The 16153-nt window shown below is 42.4% G+C and overlaps 1 protein-coding gene across 2 annotated transcripts in view; it reads left to right on the forward strand.

Annotated features, from left to right (window-relative positions):
* ANKRD29 (ankyrin repeat domain 29) overlaps positions 1–16153 on the forward strand; it is a 51212-nt gene that overhangs the window by 30225 nt on the left and 4834 nt on the right. For both annotated transcript variants that reach the window (XM_037382031.1, XM_037382030.1), the window contains 5 exons: positions 3863–3961; positions 6927–7025; positions 12778–12876; positions 13340–13435; positions 14501–14599. In XM_037382031.1, the coding sequence (XP_037237928.1) occupies positions 3863–3961; positions 6927–7025; positions 12778–12876; positions 13340–13435; positions 14501–14599 (492 nt within the window). The remainder of the gene's footprint in view (positions 1–3862; positions 3962–6926; positions 7026–12777; positions 12877–13339; positions 13436–14500; positions 14600–16153) is intronic.

Raw genomic sequence — 16153 nt, forward strand, 5'->3', positions numbered from 1 at the left:
GAACTATTTTAATATAGGCACTCAATTGTTGTTACCCCTTATTAGAGTTGATATACACTATAGCAGTCAAAGCAAACCTGTTCTGACATAGCATAATAAAGTAATTAGCAATAATAGCTGATATTGTAAAGAGAATAAATAGTACCATTGAAGGTTATTTTATATCTTATCTATCTATCTATCTATCTATTATAAAATGCATAGGATTCAATAATATTCTTCTCCATTGTTCCAGTCTGACAGTCCTAGAAGTATGCATCACAAGTTGAAACATGTTCTTGTTTCTTACTATGAGACATGTTACAAGCATGTGGGTTCTTAAAAGGGTTTGCATGGTGCCACACTTTCTGAGCAATACTGCAGGCTGAACAGTATGTCAGAGCCTATTTTTCAGCAGGCAGTGATTGCAGAAGATCAGTTCCCCTCCCTTGTAGCATATTTCAGAGATGATAAAACACCAAATAATTCAAAACTACTTTCAGGTGATGATGGCAGAGGTGAAGGAGGAGGTAGGCAAAGAAGCAGGGAAGTCTGCGCCAGGCAGCGCGGTCTTACCGGGTGCTGCTGTTCCAAGTGCTTACACGGGAGATTGGCAGCTGCTGTGCGTGCCGCCAGTAGGGAGGGCAGGCTGTGCGGGGTGGGAAAAATGGTTTCAGAGATGATTTGTGGAGGTAGTTGAGAGAACTGGCTCCTGTCTGAGCTGTAAGGGTTTGCAGTGAAGGGTTAATCAAAGCTACATTGTGATAGGGAAAGAGCATCCGAGCAATAAACACCCAAGGTGATGTGGCCTCCTCTCAGCTGCACCACCAGCACTCTGACCACTGCAGAAGGGCGATCGCCCCAGAAGTGCCTCTGTGGTTGCTCATGTGTCCCTGCTCCCACTTGCTGCCCTGCTCAGACTTTCCAAGAGGCTTGCCAGTACCAAAGATGCTGCTTCAGCTTTTTACTCATCTCAGCTGAAGCCAAAAAGGAAAGAGGGAATCACATGGCTGAAAGGGATGTTAAAACTCTGCCATTTACTACATTTCCCCCCACCCCTGCCATGATTCATCTGCCTTCCCTACGGCCTGTAAAACATTAGGGTCTCCAGCTAGAGCTTGCTGGAACAAAGTATAAGAAAAAGCAAGATGGAAGCTCAATAGGGGCGAGAGGGTGCTGAGTTTTTCTCCTCCCAAGAAACCATGGACTTTCACAATGTTTGACAATTCCTTGATTTAACTGAATGCTGTCTTACCACATGGTCAGTGGAAAAGATTCCTGCCCCCAACTTCCCTTTCTTGCAGTAGGACCTATCTCTGTTTGTCACAGTGGTACCCCTACCCAGAGAGTGCAAATGAATCCCAGACTCTTCTGTTAAATGTATTCAGCTTCATTGGAGACACACAGTAGAGCAGGCCTTGGAGCCCATTTGTCTTCCAGATCAGGGACAGATCTTTGAGTCCAACAAGGAGTTGTTACCCAAATTTTTTTTGACCCAGTAAATACCTGATTCAGGATGGACAGCTGGAATGGGGGACGACTCAACGCTTTTTTCTGATCCCTGGACTCTGACCAGAGTGGTCTGGGAATCTTGGTCACTCTAGTCTGAAAGATCTAAATGGTATATTTTGGAAATGTATCTGTCTAAAACTGTTCACTGGAATTAACCAAACACTTGGTCAGGAACCCCATTTCGAGACACTTGGACATATCCTGAGAAAAGTGTCTCCCTCCTTAAACCTCAGGCTGTGGCATCTCCCAAGGTGGGATCACACGGTTGGACTCCAAGCATTGGGCTTCAGCTCTGCTGTGCAAACTGTGGTTAGCTTTGCAGGCCTGCCTTTTAATGGGGATGAGTCATTTGGTTCCCTCCAGAAATTATGTTAATAACCAAACAATATTCTTAAAATAACAGCAGTTTGTTGAGAACACAAGAATTTTAGAAAACAAAAACCAGGCCATAAAGCATTAAACAAACTATTCCCATATGCAGCTAACTGAGCATGTGTATTTACACTCTATACAGGGAATCTCAGTATTTTTAAGCTTCCTAAAACTTGTTCTTCCCTGCCTCTCCACAGAGGACCTCCCATCCAGATACCGCACTTGCTGGTTTTACCTCATTAACCTTTCTCTCTCCATTTCCTTCAGGGAAAGAGTCTTTAAAAATATCTGGGTTTTGTTTGTAGCCCTTTGGTCTGGTACTCTCTGGTTACACTACTCGAGCAAAATGGCTTTCAGCTGGTTGGAGACAGGAAATAAGTTTCACCAAGCAATTAGCTTTTGCCATTGTCTTAAGTGTGTATAAGGTGTTTTTTAATCCAGGAACCATTGTGATTGCTTTTGTGGTTTGTTCCGGCAGTTCCTATTAAGTTAGGGTAGTTTAATTTAACAGGAAATTCTAATGACTCATTGTAGCTATAGAGTAACAACTCCACTGACCTGTTCACACACTATTTTTAATCAAACAATCCAGAATTAATATGCAATTCTTAGACTGTCACATAACAGCTTCACATCTGTGACTTTGCTGGCACTCAAGCCTTGTTTGCTTTTCAATGTCATGGGGAGGAAAGGTGAACATGATGTTTTGAGAGTAGCTATAGACAGTCCCTGCAGGTTAGCTCAGTCATGTCAGAGCCTGAGTTTTCATGAGGTTGTTATAGGCATGAAATAGCACCACGAATTAATAAATTTGATTGGCACTTCCCATTATAAAAGAACCATTTGACCGTTCAAGCTGTAACTTCTCTTATGGATATCTGTCTGTGTGGAAAATTTCAGACAAAACTTTGGAGCTGTTTCAGAGAACAAAGGTGAGGGTAAACACAATCTTTTGCACACATTAATAACAGCTCTAGAAACCATTTATCTGAAATACTTTAGGTACCTTATCTTGTGGTGGGAGGACTTGAGACTGGGAGAAGGCAGGGAAGGAGAAAGAAGACCTCTGGTGTGGGTGACTTGGGGTCTCTGTCATCCTTGCATGATGGCACGGTGCCATCCCAGAGAATAGATAAGAACTCCCTCTCCATGTCAGTGTCAGAAATACTGGTAATTTTTAAGTGGGGCACAGTGCACTTAAGATGGCAAGACCCACATTTGCTATTTCAGTGGTTTCAGCTGGCTTGGAGTCAATTGCCGGTGACACTGAGCAATTTTTCTTCTCAGATGTGTCCGAAGGGAGCATCTCTACAAGCAGGATTTGATGCATGTGCCTAGGTCTCCCTTTAGTGGTGGAGTGCAGCAACTATAACTGCCTGGGGTTGATCCTGCCTGCAGGGATCACTTCTTCAGCAGAAGTAATGGGGCTTTCACTGAAGGTCATGGGTTTAGTCTGATACACATTTCCACAGTTAGGTACCATGCTTTCAAATGCATCCTCCCTACTCTTTTTCAGGCCAACAGTCAACAGGTGGGAGGCAGGACATGACAGGGCATGAGGTTCTGACCAAAGAAGAATAGATGATCAGTAGGCTTTGGAGCAGGGGAAAGGTGTGCTGTCCTTTAGCAGCAGGAAGAGCTTGGCAGGAGTGGGGGATTTGGCTGTAAAGGGAAGAAACATGGAGAAGCTTGGAGTTGTGAAGGGGACAAAGCTACTAGTGGGAAAGCAGAAGACGAGAAACAAAAGGCAGAATTTTCTTAATTCCTGTCCCTCACTAAAAAAACCTCAGGAGAAAAATGTTTATAGTGACAGAGCCAAGTTTAAAGATTCCTGTGGCAAGACTTGGAACTAAAATTATGAAAGATTCAGTAGGTGGTCACTAGAGAACTGCTGTGAGCCAAATTCTGAAAAGCCTTAAAATTTGATTTTTTTCATGGTGATACTCAGTCCAGCACCTGCCCTTTTGCCTGAGTGTACCTATTCTTTGCTTTTTCACAGGATGGAGGTACTGCTCTTCTAGCTGCTTGTCAGTATGGGCATGCAAAAGTAGTGGAAACCCTGTTGAAGCATGGTGCCAACATTCACGATCAACTTTACGTGAGTTATTTGACACAGATAATATTGACAACACTAGTAGTGGAACAAATGTGCTGTTGTTTGGACAACAGCAGATACTCTGGCTCCAGCACAAAGAAGCATTTGCCAAACGTTGTGGTTTTATAGTACTCTACTCTCCTAAGATGTGAATTTTTTTAACTGTCTGTTTTTCGTGATCCTGGGAGAAGCAGCACAAAATCAGAAAAGAATTTTTTCTGCCTTTTGGTTCGTTTTCTGTATGAAGAATATGTACCAAATCTGGGTTAGGTGAGTGCTATCCATTAGCCTTGAACAAAAGACCATGTCATGTTCTACCATGATTTGCATTGCGGACAGAGGGGTGCGTACCTATAAAGCCCCTGAGGTACTAGAGAATCAGTTCACCAGTTTTCTGCCAGAAAGAGTAGTAAAAGTTAAAATATTTAAATATATTTATTTTTTTACAAAAAAAATCAGTTAAAATTATGTTATTTGTGTATCTCTAGCTTGCCAATGTTTGGGGCAAGGAATGGTTAAAATAGCTCAACTGATGTTGTTTAGTTGACTTTTCAGAAAGCTGGACTGAGCCAATGAAGCACTGGGTTTAATTTACTCCAACAGAGACGCAAATAAGCTGAGCTTTTCAGCATTCAACAGAAACCAGTGGCAGATTTTCCCTTCACTTCCCACCACTCTTTCCTACCCCAGGGCACTCAAGACTGACAAAGGGAAAGTTGTTCCCCAGGGACAAGCTTCTTCAGCCATTTCCATGGGCTTTGGATCTGCAGGATGCTGTTGCACTCAGAGCTCCTCCAAGTGTGCATGGCAGCTGAGGGCTGGTGACTGCAGAAGCCACCAGTGCACTGGAGGCTGTGCACTGGTCACACAGGGGATCCCCACTTCTGTGCTGCCCTCACTCGGTATTTCTGAAGCAGGGTGTTCCACCCTTGCTGCTCTGCAAATAGTAATTGCCTTTCTAATCTGAGGGCAGTGATTCATACCTCTGCACCGTAATCCCAGGGGTTACCTGCCACTTGGTTTAAAAATAGCCATCCTGCCACACCTACAGACATTTACCTAGAAGTGAAGGCAGTAAAATAACTTCCTTGTTTTCACTCCTGGAAACGAGCAATATTTGCAATTGGATTTAGAGACATATTTTTATTGCTCACAGCGACTGGGCAATACCAGTCAGAAACAGCTGCTTAATAAAACAAAAAAAAAAATCTCTTGAAAATGAGTGTTAGCGTGGGTCCTTTAGTGGGACATAGCCAAGCTGCATTTGCAAAGTGGTATCTGACTGGCAGTTTCACTAGCAGGTGGCTAAATGAGAGGGATTTTGAGCATGTGTTTGGGTAGTCCTCTCAAAACCATCAAGACAGATGTGTTAAATTGAGTCACATGAGGGGTAGAAAGGAAGACGAGAGAATACCCTAACTAAATGGTATTTATTGTGAAATATGTTACATATTGTGAAATATTATGAAAATATGTTACAGCCTCAAAATAGCTTTCTCATTACAGCATCAATTCAAATCAAGTGGGTGATTGGGAACCCAAGGTTTGCCATCTTGATTGATGCTACAATAAAGAGCTCTTTTAATATTGCACGACCTTGTCTACTTTCTAAATGGAAGTGTTATCACTATACCTGTCTCTGAAGTAAGCCTGCAAAGGATGTGATACAATCACCCTGTTTTGTATACCTGCATAGCAACTGGAGAAAAGAGCCCCTCAGAGGGCCCAGAGGTGTGCATTTGTAGTGCCAGCAGACACCTCTCTTGTTTACCAGGACATTTTTCTTGAAATCAAGGTCAAACATTCTGAATTCAGTCCCAGGGGCACTATATTCAGCTCATGCTTCACTAAGTCTGTGCTGAGTTTTGCAGGAAGAGGAGCAGGTAAGCAGTATCTCTCAGCAGACAGCAGCATTTGGTCCCAACATAGCGATGTGCCAACAGGGTCAACAACAGGCTTCCACTAAAATGCCCTGTATTTTGTGATAAATATATCCATGAGATGGTATGAGATGCATACTTGCTCATCTGAGATGCAATGAAGGGGTTCATTCACGTCTCTATTTACACTGGAAAAGTCTCACCTCCCGGGAAAACTTGCCCTAGCACGCTCTGTGCTGAGTGTTGTGGGTATAGGATGGGTAAACACCTGTCCCACCATCAATGCAGATTTCCACTTCCAGTTGGCTGGATGGATTATAATGCTGTTTGAAAATTTTTCATCAAAAAACCTTCATGAAAGCATAGAAAAAATGCTTTTTTACATTGTTGTTTAAAGGAACAAGTTTTTATGAAGTCCGTCTACACGAGAAATGTTGAGGAAAAACGAAATCCCTTGTTTGTTCACAATTTGTTCTTTAACAAGCTTTTTGCAGGAAAATGCTGGTTTCTGATAGGGCTATGAGATATTTTGTCTAGCATGTGCTACTTTTACATTATCGTATTACAGGTAAAGTCTTTTCTACAAGATGTGCCAGAGCAATGGCATGGTAGTTGCTGGGGTGGCACAGCAGTATGGCACAGTACTTACTACTTGAGCCTCAAGGGCAAACTTCAGTGCTGGAATCTTCAGTCTTTGAATGTGTTTTCACCGTGTGTATGTAGCAGAACACTTCTGCATGAACATATAAAAGCTAACTGAACCTATATTGCTATACAGGAATGAATTTCTAGTTATGTAGATCAGTGCTTCAGTGAACTGGACTCTTAGTATTCCAGACCCAGGTGGCTTGATGCTTGGCTTTGATGTATGATGGAAGACAGCACTTGTGCATCTGAATGAAAATGTTACCATAGTTTGTTATGAACCAGACTTTGCCTTTTGGTGATTATTTCTTGAACGTGACTGTATATCTGCTGTTACATGGTATAATGGCTTAAAAATAAGAACCTGATTCAGTTTGGTTTGGTTTTGTGTGGAATAATGGCATCATTTCAACACAGCGTAAGCTGGATGTATCTGTTCTTAGGACGGAGCTTCTGCAATTTTCCTGGCAGCACAAGGAGGCTATCTGGATGTCATCCGATTGCTGCTTTCTTCAGGAGCAAAGGTTAACCAGCCACGGCAGGTGAGCTCAACACTTCAGAACAGAGCTGGGGTCTAATTTTTTGCAGTTAAGAAAATTTAACACTGGAATTTTCTCCGGGCATCAGGTTCCCATGGAGGTGTTTCACTGGAAGGCAGGTTGTGCCTGTGCCTGCATTCATGTTTTAGTTCAGATTGGAAATGCAGTTTCGATGCGAGTACCCCAGTCATTTCTTTTTGCGTGCAGACCAGATTGTTTCTGAAGAAGTGAAACTGGAAGCTCTGTTCTAGGTCTGCACCAGTTGAGCTTACACATGAAGGCAGATCAAACCACTCACCAGTCCTCTGAATGAGTTTTAACTACATGCACGTTTGGGCCAGGGAGCAAACAAAATCAAAATAAAACCCTCCAGCTGTATATAATGTTGATGTAAGGGCGTTGCACTATCACTTGTAACTACTGGGCTGCTTCTGTTGCACCAAGTTGCTTGTGAGGGTCTACATAGCCTACCACATCCCTGCGTTCTTCTGAAAATCCTGGGAAAAGCTTTAGAAAATCTGGGAAGTCTAGTGGGAGACAGTACTAGGTTTGGTATATTGAAATCACCAGGCCTTCAGTACTGTGGCTTCGGTGTCAAAGCTGATCTTTGACAAGAGTTTTTACTTTTAGTTTTACTTTTTTTAGTTTTACTTTGTGTTATCCCTGTGCACTCTGAAACTCAAGCCTGGCTGTTACCTTCATCTCTGGAAGTTCTTGATAGATGTGGAAAGCCTTGCTGTCCCCATTTACAGCTAGTCACTTCAGTGGGCCTGATCCTGCAAACACATACTACCAGCGGCAATTGTAAGCATGAAATTAGCTCCTCTGTAGGCAGTGGGACTGCTGTTTGATCATTAAATGATATGTGTGAGCTAGATTTGTGGCTGGTTCAGAGGTCCCTGCTAGGGGGTTAAGGGCTAGATCCACATTGCATCACTTTATAGTGTTAGATAAGGCTGCAAGAGACTTCCTAGGTGTTAAACTAACTATGGGGTACATAAGCATACACGGTGCACAGAGATGTATAAAAAAGCTCTCTCGGTTCCCAAGAAAGGATTCCTTAATTGTTTAGCTGATTCTTGACTCTAAAATCAGTGCTTAAACAGCACGTTTAGAAGCTGCTTTGAGTGGCCAGATGTGGGAGTTGCACAGCAAGCTTTACTCCCAACACATAGAAATGTCTGGTTAGAGACAGGGATTCCCAGGAATCTGCCTGCTTTAAGAGAGCCTCTTCTGTGGCCTGCTGAAACCCTGCAGGCAAGGTAGCTGTCCTGGGTCTTCACTGCACATTTTAAATTGATGGGATAAGGTCTTGTCCTTGCAATCAGTCATGTATGTCTGCCAGGTGGCTGTGATCACCGACTGCACCGAGTAAAAAATCAGCAGGCAAGAGCAAATTAATGTGAAAGCTCTAATAACAGTGGACAACGTGGCATGTGATGAGCTTTGCCACGTATTTGCAGTATTTCCTTTCACCTACACTAAAAGCCTGACAAATCATAGCCTGGCAGCACAGATTGATCTATATGACTTCTGCTGCATCTGTAGGTCTGTGTAGCCTCCTTGCTGCTCTTGTAATGTAAAGAAACTGTATTAGGATTTTATGTGGCCAAACTAAAGTAATTTTCCTGCTGCCTTTCCCCCCACCTCTCCATCACCAGAGCTGTGCTGACAGCTGCTCACTGGACTGATGCTTTAGCTGCTCCTAGGCTGCCTCCACACTGTCTCCCAACATCAAAATTAAGAAATGTTACAACCTGTTAATTGACGCAGGCTAGAAGATCAATGTAGGACAGACCAAGGTGTGTTTTAATGCCTTTTGAGTCAGTCAAAATAAAGTTGGGGAGCCTTAGATTTAACTTTTTTAATCTAAACTAAATTTAGATTTATGTTGCCATTAAAACGGCATTCTGCTAACCACAATTCTAATGCACCAGCTAATTCTTTCTGACAATATTTTTTTAGCACTCTAATCCAATTTCTACAACATAATGTTTCATGAAGCATTTAAAAATCTTAGTTGAGGCAAAGACTTGACTGTGAATGTTCCTTCTGGCTCTGTTTCATCTCCGGCAGGATGGGCTTACTTTGCTTCAGGGTACCTCCGATCCCTGCTAAGATTATGCCTGGATAAATCCGTGGCATTTGTATTTGGGTGCAGTGTAATCTGAAACATTTCCTTAACAAATGGAACATTTTTACTGTTTAATTAGTAAAGTAATGGTTGGATGGACTTCAGTCTCTTTCCTACTAACAAACAAATTTGTACTTTGTTCGAAGGTGGCATGTTGGTCATGAGGAATGTAGCTCTAGATGGGGCAGTTTCGATGCCAAATGACTCTTGCTGTCAGTTACAAACTGCACTGCTCTCACTCCTGTAGGAAACTTTTCTAAGTAACATAACACTGACTGCAGGGCTGCAGAGTGCCAGGTGTGAGTTCATGCTTCTCCTTCCTCATGGTGTCCATGTTTTCCTTTCTATCTTGTGAATTTGGGGGCTTAATTCATGTGTCTGGGCATGTGCATCTGCCTTGTATGTCTCTTCCTGCTGCTGCAGTGGGTACCAGTTCACCTTCTGTCTTGTGTCCCATCTCCCATTTCCACGGGAGTGCTCCTGACACTGTAGAGCATCTCAGATGGTTCTAGCTGTCCGTGTGAAGGCCCTTCAGCTCAGTTCTTGCAAGACTGAATAGTGAAGCTTCCTGGAGAGTTTCTTCCCTGGCAATGTAATTTCTCTTGGATTTTAGCCACCTGCTGTTCTTTCTGACATTGCGGAGCCAGGCAGGAATTCTTTTGTCATCCTTTTGTCTAGACAGAGCTGGGGGCAGTGTCTGAAGCCTGGTGTGGGAGATGTTTCTTTGCCTTTCCAACTCAAAAGCTAAGCGAGAAGATTACTTGCTGATTATTTTTACACTGTTTTGGCAACCTGTGTCCCAGCAGACTTTAGTCTGACTGGCTAAGCAGATTCAAAACACTCTGAAAATTCATGCTTTTTTTCTTAACACATGATATGCAATTATACGTATATATATAAGCCCGTAAACCCATAAAGAGTGTAGACTTCAGACAAGCAAGCAATTTGCTCCTAGCTAGAATTCAGCTGGTGTAGTGGTGGTGAGCAGACTAATGGGCAGAACAGTGGAGGAGATGACTGCGTAGCCTGAGAGTAGGGGCTTCCTGTTCCTGGAAACCCTTACTGGGAATTCCAGGGGTGTTTCACCTCTCACCCTAGTCTAGCCCTTTCTAAAACTCCAAGTCAAGTAAATGTTGAGATTCAAAGCTACAAAGCAGTCATTAGTTAATGGGTAAGAGAAAGAGCATCAGAAGTTTTGGTCAGAGTATGTTTGGAACTGCTGGCTGCTGGATATAAGATGATGTAGTCCATATATAATATCTTGTAATTGAATATGGAAATAAACATAGCTTAAAAACATATGGGCTATTTAACATTGTTCTAGGAATGTAATGGTCTGCAGTCTGCTGAGTGGGCAGACGGACAAGGAAAGGAAAGCAGTTTTTGAACTGTGTCTTTCTCTGTTCTCACTTTCTTCCTGACTCATCTCCAAGCCCTAGTATCTATTTACACAGGACTTCTCATGTGGCCTCTTAGTACAATGTAATACCTCTTTTGCACTATATACCAACATGAAAATGGACAGAAATCTCATCTACTCCACATAACTACTACCTGCGTTTGCATAAAGCTGCATGTTGGATGCTGCTTGCTTCAGAGAGAGAAGCTGACAACAGTCAAAGTGAGCCCACCATCCACTTCATCATCTTTCTTCTCTTCAGGCTAAGTCCTCCAAGGCAGTCATTCTTTCCCACAATGTATTTTTGCATCTAGCCTGTAACTGAGATACTGAGGATGATGTCGAACAGCAATACTATTAAGAAGAGTTAATGGTAACAGTGATGTTACCTAACACTTGCATTTCCTTCTGCTCCTTTTCATGAAAGAAAGATGTTCTATTCTGTGGGCTGTGCTTGCGCTTGCATTTCTTGCATAAATAGAAGTGTGGATTTGTGCAGCATTGGTTCTTCATGCAGATTAAATTGCGTAGGCTGCTCTCAGATGTTTTCCAAATTTTATCAGCTGTTTCAGCGCCCCTATTGCTGTTTTCTAGAGCCCTCTGGTGGGGGGAGATTAGAAAAAATGTGAAGTGTCAGCTTACTGGTAGGGAAAACATTATAAATTGGAGCAGGACAGTTTTTGCCATGACGCTAACATCACATATGCTATATACAAGAAAGCCTTTGTTATTTTTTAATCACAAAGAACACTCATTGTTTTAACAGGACATATACTAGAATGAGGTCAGTCACTAATTTCAATGGGTTAATTTATAGAGAAATGATACAAGAGTGGGCAAAGATCCTGTTCTTCACCATTTGAGAAGACTAAAGATCTCAGGATGTGCATTTGCTCTTTCTCAGTATCAGAAAAAAAAAGGAAGATCAGAATATTATATCAAAGGGGGAAATAACTTTTCTGTTTCTTCCAAAGGATTAAGTCACTAGCCCATAGAAAGCAGAGAACTGGTTCAACAACAGTTTTTCGGTTTGCATGAGCAAGTCATATGAATCTTCAGCTGGCATTGAGGAGAGAGATTGCTTCTTTGATCAAAGTGTAAATGTCTTATTTAAAGTAAAAAGCTGTTTTCTTCTGAAACTTCTCATTAAGGCTCTTTTGAAAGCCCCAGTATATTTTGTCTTCCTTTTTCCTGCCAAGTCTTCGGGCTGCTGAGGGTGGTGAGGGGAGCTGGCAAGCGCCGAAGGCAGAAGCCAGCACCCTGCTACGTGAGGCCTCGCTTTTATGTTAAAGTCCGTACAGGCAGAGCCTTTTGTTAAAGGCCCACGAGAGTCAGTTTGGCACCACAAAACCGCTGGAGTCCTCCTGTCGTCTGGAGAATCAGGCCATTTAGAAGCAAAAGGAGGAAAAGACACAAAACTAAATTCTAATCGTGGGGAGAAACTATTCTAGTGCTTTAACTCACCTTTGCCTTTGAGATGGAAATCCATCACAAAGTTTACTTTATTCTGAATATGCATTTTATTTTCTGAGGTTTTCTGCTCAAATAATGATTGCATAGGACAATTTTTCCAAACCAGATTGTTCCATGCTGGAGTCCTTGTTAATTACCTTGTTTTCTATTGGAGTTCTTGGAGATAAAATTTGTGAAATACTCACCATCACTGGAAGGCAGGACATTTTTACCAGATTCCCTGAGGGCGGATAATGTTACTTAATATTGAAAGCTGATGAGCATCTTGCGTTGCTACTTAGCTTTCATAGACAACTTCCACTCCATATGTACAGGGACCCAGCTGCAGAAACTCCCCATGCATGCTGAGATTTGCCTGTATCTTCTGTCACATCTAGTCACCTAGAGTTCAAAGCACACAGGATAACTTTGGCCTTTATATTTCAAAGTTCCCCATGTAATTCAGGCACAGCTGGTAAGCCAAAGGGCTTCAACTATCCACACAGCCACGCACATGTGCTGGGTTTGGCCAACAAAGCAGCCAAGGGTGCCTCTACTCCACAACCGGAGCAGTTCTGACTTGATACACTGAGCTCCCATGTGCTTTTGGAAGCAATTCTGCATATGTCTGTGATGCAGGATTCAATTACAAAAAAAAATTTAAAAAGGAATTGAAGTATGTCCATTCCAGTAGGCAGACTTGGGCAGTAAGATACCAGGGAGCACAGGGTCTCCAAGTGAAACCATTAGCAGTCTTATTTTGCTTGCAGGATGGGACGGCTCCCTTGTGGATTGCATCGCAGATGGGTCACAGTGAAGTGGTGCGAGTAATGCTGCTCCGGGGAGCTGAGCGAGACGCCGCGCGGGACGTGAGTAGTGCTTCTTCCTGCTCTCTGTCTGCAGCTGAATGCCGCCTAGCTTTCCCTGAGGCCGCAAGTCTGCCTGAATGGAGGCCTGGTGTCCCTGGAGTCTGTCCTGTTTGCCAGGCTCTGAAGTCCCACACTGGGTCCCTTTTTGCCATTGTGTCTGGGCCAGTTTTCAGGAGGGAACTTCTGGAACAAGGGAATGGAAATGTCTGTATAAATGAGAGACAAAGATGATATATGGTGTAACTAGTTCATTTTACCCTGACGTTCTCACCTGCTGGAGAAACGATCCTCCAGGTGCCCCAAAACCGGCAGCATATGCTCTGGAGGTGCTTCCTCAAAGATGATGAGCAGAGAGGACTCTCCTCTCAGAGGTGTGGGGAAGAGCTGGCATTGCCCTCCAGCCAAGGGGAATGCAGATAAACTGTTGGTAGCAACTGAACTGACCTTCCTCTCTCTTTTAAAGGATGGTACCACTGCTTTACTGAAGGCTGCCATTAAAGGGTACAACAATGTGATAGAAGAGTTGCTGAAATTCTCTCCCACACTTGGCCTGCTGAAGGTTAGTAGTGTAACACAGATTTTTAGGCAGAAACACAAGAAGGCAAAGGGTCTGATGAAAGACCTGACACTTATGACTGTGCTAGTGCAAGACAATAAGGAGCTTGAGCCCAAAAAAGTCAAGAGAAATATGAAATTATCTTATTTAGCCTTTAATGCCACACACAAATTAATCTTTCTAAACAAAATTGTGAATTTGATATTTGGAATGAGGAAGCCCATTGTGTCATAGAAGGAATCATCCTGCTTTTCGTCATCTGATTTTATTTCTACTGTAAATGGATTGCCCTCGACAGTGCCGTTTTTAGCATTATAACCTGCCCTCTATTACATTTAGTCAGCAAAATAGTATCCTAAGAGATCTTTTGTGAGCAGATTATCTACTTGATGTTGTTTTCCCCTGAATTCAAAAAGTTAATTGAAAAATAATAGATATTTGGAAGCTGCTTTTTAATAGCTCATCTAATTTTATGTGCCTATAAATCACATTCTTTGATAGCCTCTGTGCATGCAACTACTTGGCAATTTTGATGTACGTGAAAATCCAGGTGGCATTAACTTCGTTGTTAATTCCATGAAATAGCTTCCACACTTATTTGAACTGTCAGTTTGCAGCCACAAGCAAAAGGCCAGCCATAAAAAATCACTATTCAGCTGTCTGACACTGAGACCATTAATCATCAGAGAAAGAAGATAAAATGCACAGATGGTTCATTACTGCTTGCACTTCTGTTTCACTTCCTAATGGCTGGTTTTGCCAGGCAGAAGCAAGTGCTGTGTTCATTTTACCTCTGATCTATTGACAAGGGTATTTTTTAAAAGGAAATATTGCTGTGGTAAAGTGAACTTGACTCTAATTTTTATTAAAGCATTTAAAATCATCTCCTTCATAGCCCACTAGCCTGCCAGCACCCTGTCTAAATCAGACCCTATACCTTTGATGACCTAATCTCTTCTGTGTTACTTCTTTCTTGTTCATAGTTTTGTTCTTTGCAAACATTTGTGTTTCACTGCCTTTTGCCTTCTTCCCATGCACAGTACAAACATCTCCATTGGTATTTTCTAGAATGGGACCTCTGCTCTCCATGCGGCTGTCCTGAGCGGCAATGCGAGGACAGTGGCACTGCTCCTCGAAGCAGGAGCGGACCCATGCCTGAGGAACAAGGTATGCCCTGGCACGGAATCCCGGGCAAGGAGCAGGTGGGGAGCACCGAGCGGTGGAACCATTTGTGCCACAGAGGTGGTGGCAGCCCACGTTTCTGTGCTGGTCCATGGTTGTCTCTTGATCCTTTCCAGAAGCACCACTGTTTGGTCTACTCATTTCCATATACAAGCATCTATAAGGATGCTTGGCAGTGCCACTGGTGATGCTGGTTCCTGTGAAGTTACACCAGTCTGAGGATAACCAAACCATGCACTCACACCCGAGCACCACAGTTAACTGTACCTAGCAATGGGCTAGCTAGGTTGCATTTTGGGGAAAGGGTGATCTTGTTGCTGTTTTGATAAGCCATAAATTATATTCATATCTCCATACAGATGTGTAAGGAGGATATTTTTGCAGCAAGAGAAATGTGTGTGGGGGTGCCTTTGATAAGAAAACTTGGTTAGAATTCAGCACATTGGTAAGGCAAAAAAATATCCCATGTTACATGCATCTTCTCCCTATCTTACAGTAAATCTGTTAGTTTCTTGAAATAGTTGAATACTCTTTTATACCAGCAACTTTTCTGCAGAAAACTTGTCGTGGTATTACTCTATAAAGTGTTATAACATTACATGTTCGATAATTTCCATGAAAATGTCTTCCACTGGCTTGTGTTTATAAACTACTTGCCACTAGTATTTGATGTCTAGCTGGGTTTGGTCTGGTGAATGGGTGGTCTGGTATTTACTTCTGGTTTATGACTGCGTGAATGGAAGTTTATAATACAAGTAATCCAGCACATCCCTTCTAAAAGTTTTCGTCATTTAATGTGAAACCTGTGCCTGTTATTTCTGTGTCATTCCACTTGATGGCAGCAGAGATAAAGCCTCTTACACAGTGGTTCGTGTTAACAGGCATTTTGTTTTGATTGTTGTCGACGGCAACGTGCGAGATTTTTCTGCTACTGATAGTGATTTGCAGCAGAAGGGTGTGCAGTATCAGAAAGCCTGTGGCTGTAACCTCTTCTACTGTGTTGTTTTTTTTTTAATAACATGCAATTTGGCACAACAGAGTACATTTGCAGGACAGAATTACCAATTTTCAGAAGGAGCTTCATTATAAATATATTCATGTTACCAAAATTATATTCAAAACATACAGAAGACCAAACTCTGATGTTTTATTATGAATCCTACAGAACAGCGCTGACTATTTCACAGCAATTGAAGTCTTTCCTTGGATTTTTATGGACTTCAGTACTTAAAAACCTGCCTCATCTCCCCCAAAAAATCAGCAGCTATGCTCTGTATTACTTCTGGGGTAGAAGTATAGGGAGCCCAAGAGATACCATCTAGCCTGAACAGTCATCACAGGATAAACTGTCCATTCAAACCCCAGGCTGAGATTATTTTGAAGACTTAAGTGAGACTTGCACACTGAAAGGTGATTTCTAAGATACCTCCAGCAGTGGTGGAGACAACACTGGAAAAAACACATCATTATAATGCCCAGTACAATCTTCTTTAGATTTTAATGCTTTTAAACCATATTTTGGAAATAATAATTCATTTC

The sequence above is a fragment of the Falco rusticolus genome, chromosome 3 (assembly GCF_015220075.1).
Source record: "Falco rusticolus isolate bFalRus1 chromosome 3, bFalRus1.pri, whole genome shotgun sequence".
In the NCBI taxonomy this organism is placed as follows: domain Eukaryota; kingdom Metazoa; phylum Chordata; class Aves; order Falconiformes; family Falconidae; genus Falco; species Falco rusticolus.